The following is a 13,251-nucleotide window of genomic DNA, read 5'->3' on the forward strand; positions in this document are numbered from 1 at the left end:
AACCCAATCTTAACCTCATTAAATGCATTCTTAAGCACAAGGCTTGTAAACAAATCCAACACCACAAGCACATTATTTAACACAAACATTCTATCCTAATTATGTCAATAAGTCGTATGGTAGTACTCTTTAACCTCATATTTATCAGTTTCTTAGTTAAGTTTGCATGACATGTAGGGTTATCAATAGATTGGTTAGATCCTCGATTAAAATCCAAAATCTGATTTGTTCTACTCCGATAACTTTGGATCTAGACCAATGATTTGGGATTCTATTTGATAACCTATAGGATTGGCTCTAGATTTAGATTTTGGATATCAAACTTGATTTGATCCGATTCAAAAGATCCTAATAAAGAGATAGGATGAAAACCCAATCAAATACTTTTGAGATTGGTCCCATATCAACCCGATCCATTGACAACCCTATCGGCGCCAGCATCGATACATGTTATTTATTTGAATGAGACCAGTACATTGATTTGAGGGGAAGGGGGACCATTTAAGCTTTAAAGTGCTTTATTACAACTCTACCTAGCCCTAAAGCATTTATTTAGGTCTTTTAAGTTTTATACCAATTAGTTATCATTGTTAGCTGAGCTTATATCAATGAGGATCATAGAAAGAAAAAAGTAAAAGTAATGGAGAAATTAAGCTTTGGGGAGACAGATGGAGCATTCTTTAATAAGCCCAGCTGGTGGTGCTATTATTATGATAGCCTGTTACAAGCCTGGCAAAGGGGTTGCAACAACTACGAATCACTTAAGACCCTTTAAGACAAGGCTAATTATGAAGTAGTACCACTTAGGTTTGGTGAAAATTAAAGATAGCTCTCATGAGTTTTCAAACTTGTTAGATTTCTTGACTGTAGTCTTCCATGAGAGACTAACTGAAAATAGTGGGATTAGAAGTTTTAGAATGGTCTGGTTTTTATGGGGATGATCTCCTCATCATAGACATCATCCTCAAATATATGTTTTTGAAACATTTTAGAGCAAATTTAGGTCACTTGCATTATGTGAAACATCCATTTGAGTTTCCAAATTTAGTCTATCAAATGGTACCATGGGCCAAGCAAAAGAGCCTTGATGATGCACCACAAGTTCTTTTGTTGGTGTGATTGGTTGACCAACTACAACCCAAGACCATATGTTGTTTTACAATAACTTAGTGTTAGGTCATGAGTTGACGTTTGAGAGATTAACAAAAATGACATAAATGCTATTATCTTCAACTTTTAGTCAAAACCTCTATATCTCTTCCTCCTGCCACCTGTCATCTTCGACCTTGAGATCCCAAGCCCTTAAATATTCAAACCTCAAGAATAATATAGGTGATTTTGAAAAATGGGGAGATAGTGGATTTTTTTGATAGAAAAATTAAGGGTTTTTAGTTACACATTGAAGACGTAATTGCAATGGAAGAATTTTTTATTTTATTTTTTATGACGAGGCTATCCGAACTTACATCTGACTAGTGAGATCGGGTGAGCCAAGACTTGGACCAAGACATATGGGTCTCTCCCCCGGACACGTGTAACACCCGCACATCACACACACCAAGTAAGTGAGGGTATGCCATTGCGTGTGGCCTCAAGGAGCCATTGCTCATACTGGGTATCGAACATAACCAATGAACTCTCACCACTTATTGGATTCGAAATTGCCATCGAGCCAATCCATTTGAGGTCGTGATGAAAGAATTGAAGGATTCACATCTTTTCGATTAGTCTTACTTGAAAATTGCATAAGTGATCGTCACGAAAACACAAGACTATTTCAAAAAAAAACCCAAACGAGGGAGTCTCAAATATTCACCCAAACGAGAGAGGGTACATCTAAATCACCTAAATTAGAAGGAAAGTTGAGTTGCATTTGACATTACCTACTTGGATGGAGAACATATCATTATGATATTTAGATGCCGTAGGAACAAAGTCAGTGGGAGTTGATGTAGTAACAAAACTTTGGAATAAAGTTAGAGTTGAAACTTTCAACTTGGCAAGTGTCAACATGGAAATAAAATGTCTACTACGCTCCTCGGAGCATCGAGATTGATACTTGTATTGCCCCTGCCAATCATTTTTCTACACTTGTTCAAATCAAGATTTAAAAGAGACCATTACTAATAATTAGGTTCTTATTTGAGTTATAATGATATCTTAGGAGCCCCTCTTCTCATTATAATCACAAGTAGTTGGCAGGTGCAAATGCACTTGTCTGTGAAGGGCTTACTTGTAATTCAAAATATTAGTTAAAGAATGATTTTTAAGATTACATAGTGAAAAAGATATATATATATATATATATATATATATAATTTAAAAAAATAATCATCGCGACTTTGGGATGCAGGATTGCAATTTTCTTATTTTTGACCAAAATAACCTTGATTATGTTAAGTTTAAATATTAAGATGAGGGTATTTTTGGAATCCAAATTCTGGTGTCAATCTACCTGTACTCCCCCTTCTCACGTTATAATAATAAAGATATAGAAATGCATTAATGGGTCTATAAAATCAATATATGTAAGCAATTTAAAGTTTTATTTAATGTAAATTTGCATCAACAATACATACACATTCTCTCGTCATAACTGAAATTATTATTCTAAATATGATCAACTTATTTTGGTTTCGAAATCAAAATCATTGTATATATAATTAATTTCAATTGGCATCACTATTATAACAATATTAATAGAAGTTCAAAAATGAGGGTTCACTATTGAATGGCATGGAAAATCAGACCAATCAGACATCTAATTGTCCCCCTATGTGGACCCTGTTCTAGTTGTTCAAATTTTATATCTATAGAGGTAGATAGGTCCCATTTTTAATGATTAAATTGGTGGATGTTTGCTTATGAGGGTCAAGCTACACTTTTACAAATATACCCTTCACCTGTTAAGAAATTGGAGTTAAAATTGAAGGGCTAATTGGTCCCTTGGAAATTCAAAGAACGTTTCTTGTTCAAACTACAAATAAATATTTTTTAAGAAAAAAATTTCTTTTGGTTTAACTTTTCCTACGTTGGACACGGAGTAAACACGAACTTAGAATTGGATTCTTCTGTTTGGAATGGACCATAGAATTGAGTGCCACGTCACCTTGTTAAAAGTATTTTTGGGGGCTTTTGCTTTTGTAAGCTCAAACAACGTGTGACGAACAGAGTTAAACATAAGTTTGAAAAGGGTATTAAATATGGATTTTCAAGGGATCGGTAAGTTTTTGAGTTGACTCGGTTGAACTTTGTTGACTAACATGCTAATTCAAATGAGTTCTAGTATCAAGTTACTCAACTATGGATCGAGTTATAGATGAGAAGATCACGTTTCGGAAGCTGAATTTAAAATAAGAGTTGCTATTGCCACACCAATTTTCACTAATGCCACACCAACTTTGTGCAAATCTTTGATGAAAATATATAGGAATTGGTGGGGTATTAGTAAAAGTTGGTGTGTTAATAGTAGATCTCTAAAATAAGGTGAGACGAAATTAAAATGGTTGATGGCTCTTGCCGAAGAAGAATAGCCAAATGTGAATATGGTACTTTAAGGCACTTTATAATCTACTTCATTAACAATAAATAATATAATGGTTTTGTTGGAAAAAATAATATAATTTTGATTTAATATCTTGAAATAATTTAATATATTAACAAATAGTCAACTTGTGATTGATTCATCAAGTTGAATGAACTCGGAGGTTATTTGAGTTAAGTCCATTTTTGGAGTTCTAAAATATTGGTTCAAACAAGGAGTGTTTGATATGATTGCATAGAAAACTCTAAGAAAAATAATTTGCCATGGAAAACTTTAATTTAAGAGTGTTTGAATGCAAAACAAAAATAAAAAGAGAAGAAAATGTTTTTTTCAAGCACATCAGATTTGACTCTTGAGGCAGTAAACATTTTCTCATTCTCCCCTCTAAGAAAATGATTTGCACATGGCATCAAATTTGGATTTCATAAATACCCTTGTTTTTTATGTTTAAACTTGATTTAAAATAAGGTTATTTCATAAAAATCAATAAAATTGAAACCACCAATCTTATAATCACGGTGGTTAGTTTTCAAAATTACAAAAGTACCTTATTTTTAATCAGGATTTTAAATTACAAATAAATCTTTTTGATACATGTACATTTTCTCATTCTCCCCTCTAAGAAAATGATTTGCCACATGGCATCAAATTTGGATTTCATAAATACCCTTGTTTTTTATGTTTAAACTTGATTTAAAATAAGGTTATTTCATAAAAATCAATAAAATTGAAACCACCAATTTTATAATCACGGTGGTTAGTTTTCAAAATTACAAAAGTACCTTATTTTTAATCAGGATTTTAAATTACAAATAAATCTTTTTGATACATGTACATTTTCTCATACTACCTTCTAATTTAATTAAAAAAGAGAAAGAAATACTTTCCTTATTAACTCAGTAAATTTTCAAATCTTATTAAGTGTTGTTGAATTCAAATGTTTACCAAATTGACAATCCAATACTATAGCTGACTTCCTCTAGTTTTCTTTTAAAAAACTCACATCTAGAAGAAGAAAAAAATAATAAGACAAAAAATTATGTTTTTCAGACTTAATCCGAGATTTTCAAAAGGATGGCTATTGAACTCCCATTGAACTCCAAAATTTAAAATAAATTTAAGATCCTTTTGCATTTTCTTGAGTAGCTCCCTATGAGTGCTCTGTCGTGTTCTTGTGAGTATATACTAATGCTCAAGTCAATAAACAATATAGCAATGTAACAATAAGAGTCGGAAACAGTACAAACATTTGGTTACGGTGCACTTTTTTTGTATTTATAGATTTCTCCTTAGGGTTTCCTTCCAATTTAGGCTCCTACTCCATCGGTAGGTTCTTTTCCTTATTTTATCGAGATGTCGCCTTCTCTTTGCCACATGAATTGTAACAATTCTAACACATTTTCAATTCGTTAAGATTGGGATAGTTTCCTACAACCTTCTAAAATGTGGAAGTGTGAGGTTCGAGATTTTGATCATGTGGACTCACTAGTATGTTAGATTTGATCCTTCCCCTACTCCCATTTGTTTTCTTTCCCTACTCCTTTGAGTTGGGTTTTACTTTACTTTGAAATGGTATTTTTATCTTGCCCTTACAATTTGAATTGTTAATCTTAATAATTTGAATCATCAATCTCACTAATTGAAAAGGAGGTGAGGAGACATGAGAAAGAAAACATTTACTAAATGAACTATCAAGTTATCACAAAAAATTTATGTGGGGGTGGGGGTGGGGGTGTTTAGAAACAAATCCCTTCGTGGTTCATTAAGTCAACTTTCCTATTTTTTTTAAATAGTAAATAAATTTAAATTTAATTTAAAATATTAAAAATAATTATATCATAATAGTAGGAAAATGCTGAACTGATTTCGTGGGACACTGTGTCGACGTGGCAGTCATGGAGAACTATAGAATTTTTTAGTTGTATCTCAAGGAAATGAATCTATGGTTATTTGTGCATTGCCACGTTTACGCAATATCGAAGACAATGTCAAACGAAGTCACTATAGCACGACTCATAATAGTAATATATTTTTAAAAGACTTAAATGAGCTCTAGATCAAATCAAAAGTTTGAATTTTTCTATGAGTAGTTCTATGTTGACTTCCTACAACGTTATGGTTAATACTACATTGGCGTTGAGGTGTGCACAAAATCATATATGCTTTCTTTGAGATACGAGTGAAAGGTATCTATGATTTTGTGCACATCTCTAGTGTTGGGCGAAGTCTTGTAGGAAGTCAATTTAGCATTTTTCTCTTTCTATGTGATTCTAACCATAGTTCTAAAACTCTTCGAGTTTACTCAAGCTAGTTACAATGGAAGCATTAAAATAAAAAATAAAAAATAAAAATAAAAGATTAATGATAAAATGATTCCCCTTCTGAAAAATGACCCCCAAACTCTCCTAATGTGGCTGTGCATTGAACCATATAGTTTAGGGGGAGTTAGAAAATCACGACTCCAAACGAAGTGATACAGATTCGTAGTCATTTTTTCAAGAATTCCCAGGAATATCTTCCCTAACGCCGATGACATAAGTAATAAGAGAGAAATTTTCTCTCTCCTGTCCGCACATCCAGTGTCCAGAAATCCTAATTTTTAAATTTCAAACCTTAGAAAGTATATATATATATGATTCATGGAATTTCATGCTCTACAATATTCTTGTATTGGATCATGTTTTTGATTGCCACAAAGCAATCTAATAAGGTTTTTTTTCCCACTATGGATAAAAAAGAGAAAAGCTCTCCATGTATTACGTATGTCATCAATGCCACATGTCAAAATTGTGAGAGGGGGAGTAAGAAAATCGCAACTCAAAACAAAACATAGATTTCCCAAAAGAGTGATGCTAAATACAAGTTATTTTTACCCAATGCCCCTAACGCCCTTTCCTTTTTCTTGTCCATAATGAAAATAAAAAGAAGCAAACTTTCTGATTTGATCACCTTGTGACATTTAAAAACATGATCCATACAATGGAGTTGTAGAGGACAAAATTATATGAACTTTAAAAAGAAAATAATAATAATTTTTTACCGTTGAATTTTATTTTTAAAGTTGGATGCACAGCAACCATCCATTTTTTTTTTAATTTTTAATATTATTTTTTAATATAAATATTTTAATGAAATCTAAAAGCCTGTGATGTTGGATTGTCAATGTTATAATCAATAAAATTTAAAATCTAAAACAATAAATAGATCGGACCAGGGAGAGTGCCACATATCTAGCATTTGTTGGGCTGTGAGCCATCACGTCATACAGATTTTTTAGCGTTGGCCAAAATTGGCATCCATTTTAGCATTTCTCTTCCCGAAAATAAATCCATGGATTTTCGAAAAGTGATATAGATTCTCATTTATTTTTTTCAAGAATTACAGCTGAGTCATTAAGGCTTGATCGAGTTACGGAGTTTTCAAGTTCAAACCTAGTTATTAAAAGAACCATAAAGAAAGGACTTTTACATGGATTTTCCAAAAGTGATATAGATTCTCAATGTTTTTTTTTCAAGAATTCAGAGGAATACCTTCCCATCACAGCTGAGTCATTAAGGCTTGATCGAGTTAGCGAGTTTTCAAGTTCATACACTAGTTATTAAAAGAAACAATAAAGAAAGGACTTTTATTTAATTTTACGAGTGTTTGATACGAGCGTCAAACGTTGTTTGAAAATAGTGCTTTTTTTTTTTTCTCCCAAAAAGCGAATAAATTCATTCATGAGTTTTATAGGTATAAAAACGAGAACTTTCTTTCATACTTCTCTCCTCAAGTCTCAAACCTCTCTTCTTCTCCAAATAGATTTTCTGAAATCTCGTTCGGAATAATCAGCTCTCTCTCTCTCTCTCTCTCTCAGCTTCAATTTCTCCATTAAACCTCAACTGAAGATGATCTCCTTTTCCTCTTCGAAGAGGAAAAAAGATCTGTAATCAAAGCTTCTTCTCTTATTCAATCAGAATCTGATCCTCGAAATCATGATTCCATTTAACCTAGTCATTCTTCTCTCCGTGATCGCCTCTATTTTTGCTATTCTCCGAATGATTTTATCTAATACTGGTCTGTTATATCTCTTAGTAAAATGGTGGAGATCGATCGAAGATCGATTTCACGTCTACCAATTCTACAAAGTTCCAGAGTACAACGAAAGCTTCCAAGATAATCAACTTTACAAAAAAGTTTTCACCTACATGAGCTCCTTATCTTCAATCGAAGATTCCGATTTCGCAAACTTGTTCTCTGCAAAAAAATCGAACGAAATCTCTGTCCAGCTTGATTCGAACCAGATCGTGCAGGACACCTTCCTTGGAGCTAGAATTTCGTGGAAAAATGAAGAAAAAAGCGAGAGAAACAGTTGCAGAACTTTTGTTTTGAAGATCAAGAAGAAAGACAAGCGTCGGATCCTTCGTCCGTATCTCCAACACATCCACTCTGTTTCAGATGAGATCGAACTGAGAAGGAAAGAAGTGAAGCTTTATACGAACACAGAAACTGAACATTGCGGGAGCAGAAGATGGAGATCTGTTCCGTTTTCTCATCCTTCCATTCTCGAAACTGTAGCCATGGATTCCGATCTCAAAAACAAGGTAAAATCCGATCTCGAATCGTTCCTCAAATCGAAACAATATTATCATCGACTCGGCCGAGTTTGGAAGCGGAGCTATCTTTTGTACGGTCCATCCGGAACTGGAAAATCGAGTTTCGTCGCTGCGATGGCGAAGTTCCTCTGTTACGATGTATACGACTTTGATCTATCCAAAGTCTCTGATGATTCGGATCTGAAATCGCTTCTTTTACAAACGACTACTAGATCTGTGATTGTTGTTGAAGATCTTGATCGATTCTTGAACGAGAAATCAACGGCTGTGAGTTTATCAGGAGTTTTGAATTTCATGGATGGGATCTTCTCGTGTTGTGGAGAAGAACGAGTGATGATCTTCACCATGAATAGTAAAGAACGCATCGATCTCTCTATATTGAGGCCTGGAAGGATCGATGTACAGATACATTTCCCTCTTTGCGATTTCTCTGCGTTTAAGACTCTTGCGAATAGTTATTTAGGGCTTAAAGATCACAAACTCTTCCCTCAAGTAGAAGAGATTTTCCAAAACGGTGCGACACTGAGTCCAGCTGAAATCGGTGAGATAATGATGGTGAATCGGAGTTCACCGAGTCGAGCATTGAAATCGGTTATCACAGCTTTGCAAATCGATGGTAATGGGAAGGGGTCAGCGAAGATTGTACGGCCATTGAGCAATAGCTTGCCCGGGAATGAACGGGCAGGGGACGAGTCAGCTGACCGAAGCGGAGTGATTTGCAGAGAGAGCGTTCACACAGTGAGGGAGTTTCGGAAACTCTATGGTCTCCTGAGGATGAAGGGCATGGGAGAAAGGGGAGCAAATTCGAGATGAGTTCAAGGGAACGGATACGTATCGGGAAATTTTGTGAAGAATTCGCATCGTGTTACATACGATACGTTTCAAATTTTTCAGAAGGTTTTTTGTTGGGACTTTTCTAGGCACTGATGACGTCGTCCAAGTAACAGACTACGAGGAAAATTAGATATTTCACAAGAAATATCTTTGCATCTCAGCCGTTCGTTGGAGGTTATAAATTTTCTTTTGGGGTGGGATTTGGGATACACGAATGATTTGAAATTATAGGGTCCTCGTGAATTTGTATATTTTATCCTTTAAATTAAATTTTCGTGGGTTTATTCCGAAATCGAATTTCTTACTTAAAATCTTAGAACAAAGAATGGGAGTTGGTTGGTGTGATTTTCGCCTGAAATAGTTTTAATTCTAAACCACAACATGGCCACGTTGACATGGCCCCTTGACCTTGGTTTGGTGTGATAGACTAACATAAAATGGCCTAAATGGCCTTATGTTTAACCTCTTTCCAAAACCCTGAGGAAATCTCCCTACTTTTATCTATCAATAGTCAATTCATGTATAAAACACTTGACTTTTCTATCTAAAGTTCCATCATGGTTCTTCAAATTGTTTTTGAGATTTGAAGATTGGAGGCGATATAATGTAAAAGATTGAAGAAAACTCTTTTATATCATTTCTTCTATTTTCACAAAAATTCTAACATATTTTTGAGGAATGAAAGTTGAATAAGATGGAATTCAACTGTTGAAAAAGAGAGTAAAATATAAGTTGAAGATTTTGCCGATTTAAGTAGAAAATCAAGGGATATTTGACTAGTGGTTGAAGATGAGGAAATGTAAGCCATTTATATTAATTTTAGAGAAGAGGAATTAGGTGAAGGGGGCCGTGTCATCATCAATATAATTGAACAGATAGGGAAACTCTAACCCCTATCTCTAATCAAAACATGGAAAGGGTATCGGCATTAGGTGTGTGAAGGACTGAATTATGGGTTTGTTCCACATATACCTAGAGAACCACAACCTAAATAAAATCTCGATTTCGATTATGAGATCCTTGGAACTAGAATCAACCCTACAAATACCTGACAACTGTCAAGTACCCATTAGGATTAGATTATATCTTTTCAAATGAAAAAAAAAAGATGAATATATGATAAAATAAATAATTACTATAAATGTAACAATTAAATTAGTAATTCCTCAATTGAAAGGTAGGACCAATAATCAATTCTTCGAGAAAATCAAACTTTAGAGAATAAAATAAGAGAAAATTATTGAATGGAACACTTATTTGTTGTTGAAATTTTATTATAAAAATTGTGGAAAATGAATGAACGCTCATGATAAATTAAAGTCTTTACATTCTCCTTATATTTTAATTTTAGTTCAAATAGACTTCAAGATATCAATTTGTTAGAATTTAATTAGACTACTAATTTTATTATAAATATAATAAAATTATTTCATGGATACTCGATTCTTAACGGGTCCTTAACATAGCTACCCAAACCTGGACTAAAAAATGATATGATTCGTAATAATAGTCTCAAAACCGACTAATTGATTTTGGGTACATTGGGTACCCATTGACACCCTTAATCTATGTCATCCATAGAAGAGAAATCAGTTTATTTGTGCTTTTTAGTCGTTTATCTATATAATAAAACACAACATTTTTATCTTTCCCCAATGTTTATCTCTCACAAAAAATGGTTCAAAATCAATCTCACATATAGCTATTGAACTTCCACCGAACTTAGAAATTTAAAATAACAATTCAATGGGGGAAATTTTCAATTTTTTTTTTAAATGAAAAAAATTCAAAGTTCATAGAATTTTGTCCTCTACAACCTTGTAGAATCGGATCATGTTTTTGGATGTCACAAGGTGAGCTCGAGAACCCTTATTAAGATTTGAAATCTTACTAAATAAGGTTTCTCTTACTTTTCTAAGAATACTCCTTCAACTTTATTATATTTTCTCTTTTAAAAGTAATTCTAACACACGACCTATGCCACCCCCCATCCCTTATAAACTGTCATTTTGAGTCATGAAATCTACAACTGGAGTCTCCAACGAACAACCCACTATTCATTTTGGTTCATGGGATTTTCACGACAAAAAATGGGTAGCTTCACATGATTTCTCCATTTTTTTTAGGGAAATAAATTCAAATAGTTGGCTGAAAAATATTAAAATTTCAAATTGTTTGGAATTTGGGTTGAATTAAAAAAAAATATTCAAATATTTATGGATAACCATTTTTAAGTATTATGGTCGGAGTGTATACCCCATGAATATGGGTATCCCAGTTGGAGTTTCTCTAATACCCCTTCAACTTCATTCTCGTTCCTCTTCCCTCTTTCCCTCCCTCTTTCAATAAAATCACTCATAACTTTATTGTCTTTATCTTTCTTCATTTTTTTCTCAATAATACCCATATAATTAGGATAAACTATTGCTAGTGTATATATACCAAAAAATTCTTTCTTTTACTTTGTAAAATTTTAAGCCTTATCAAGGGTCGTGTTGCTCAAATGGATTATCACATTGGCAATCCAACATCTCAGTCCTCTAGATTTCATGGAAAAACTCAAATTTAAACAAAATTAAAAAACAATTACATTTGGGCTGACCCAAAGTTTTGAAAATGTATAGCTACCCAGCTTCCACTTCTCCCAAATTCAAAATTTAACATTTTTAAAGGATTTTTTTTTTTTGGGTCATAATTCACATAATTTTGTCCTCAACAACACTGAAGCATCGTATCATACTTTTGGATGCCAAAAATTGTGCCCAAGGACTATACCAAAAAGAACAAATAAAGGAAGCAGCCAAAAGAAGGAACAAAAGCAGAGATGATTTTGCTGAACTGATTTTTATTGCTCAATGGAGATATATTTAAACCTACAATTACAGACTTTATAAATACTAAAGAATTTCCTAAAATATCTCAACCAACACCAAGTGTTCTCTGAGTTTTATTTGCCTAATTAAAAGCCACTAACTCCTAAATAAAAGGAAGACTGAAAACAACCTAGACTTATTCAGCAAAGACTAATTCAACAACTTCTAACTATCCATAATGTGACAGTAAGTTTCACTAATTTGTAACAAGGACCCTTAGTAAAGGTGAAAACCTTACTAACTTAGTAAGGCTAATCCGATTCAAATTGGTATGCTAATCCAGTAGTCTGAATTTTGAATTAAGGGAATTGTAGCAAATAAATACACAAGATTGGATTCTTCGGCCAACTGCCTCGTTTTCAATCTAAGTATATCAAACCAATCATTTTGCTACAGTAATGTAAGAATTTTTACCAAAATACCCCTGATCCCATTGCACGCACGAATTACTTACCCTCTTATCTCTCCATCCCTTCTTTCTTTATGAAGTTAAAAAGAAAAAAAAAAAGTCGTGAATCATCTTCTACCCTAACTTTATGCAGTGACATCGTCTTCAGCTCTAACCCTCTGCAATCGCATCATCTTCTCTCACCTCTGAAACCCTAACCTCTGCACAAATCTTCCTTTTCTTTAGCAAATAATTTCGCAGGCTTCTTTAGCAGCAAACTCTTCCTAACCTTTGGAAAACTCTCCCTAATCGGTAATATTTACTACAATCAATGTCAAAAAAGAGAAGGAAACAAGCTTAAGATCACCAAACATTTAAGGTTAGTATGTTTTTTAATCCAAAGCTCCCAGGAGCCTTGATTTTATGTTCAACCGAAATCACTATGGAAGCCAAACAAATATCTAGATTCCTAATAGCTAAAATGATTTCTACTAATTGAAGGGTGTAATGGCTTCCCAATGCCCAGAGTTGACTCTCCTCCATGGGCACCCTAGATGGTTCGTCACCAATACTAACTCCAAAATGATTATCCATAAATATTTTTTTATTCACTCATCTTCAACCAATAGCCAAATATACCACACCAATAATTACTTAACTCTCTCTCTCTCTCTAAGAGATCATCCTCACCAAAAATCAGTTCCATAAAAAACTTTTAGCCCACATAAGACAAAACACGTTGTAGATATATAAGTAGATATGTGTGTACACGGATCCTAATCCATATAGGGTCGGGTTCCGTGTACACACATATCTACTCATATATCTACAATGTGTTTTGTCCTACGTGGGCTAAAAGTTTCTGATTGAGCTGATTTTGGTGAGGATGATCTCTAATCATAGAGATCATCCTCACTAAGAATTAGCTCAATCAGAAACTTTTAGCCCACGTAGGACAAAACACATTGTAGATATATGAGTAGATATGTGTGTACCGGATTCTGATCCATATATATA

General features: G+C 33.6%; 1 protein-coding gene across 1 annotated transcript; it reads left to right on the forward strand.

The window, feature by feature from the left end:
* The first annotated feature begins 7,297 nt into the window (after window positions 1-7,297).
* LOC147407873 (AAA-ATPase At2g46620-like) lies at window positions 7,298-9,265 on the forward strand. The gene has a single exon (XM_086436642.1). It carries the CDS (start codon window positions 7,519-7,521, stop codon window positions 8,950-8,952), a length of 1,434 nt encoding a protein of 477 aa, XP_086292768.1. The 5' UTR covers window positions 7,298-7,518; the 3' UTR covers window positions 8,953-9,265.
* Window positions 9,266-13,251: the final 3,986 nt, after the last annotated feature.

This window comes from Akebia trifoliata, chromosome 3 (assembly GCF_017979445.1).
Source record: "Akebia trifoliata isolate Shusen 1 chromosome 3, ASM1797944v1, whole genome shotgun sequence".
Lineage (NCBI taxonomy): Eukaryota > Viridiplantae > Streptophyta > Magnoliopsida > Ranunculales > Lardizabalaceae > Akebia > Akebia trifoliata.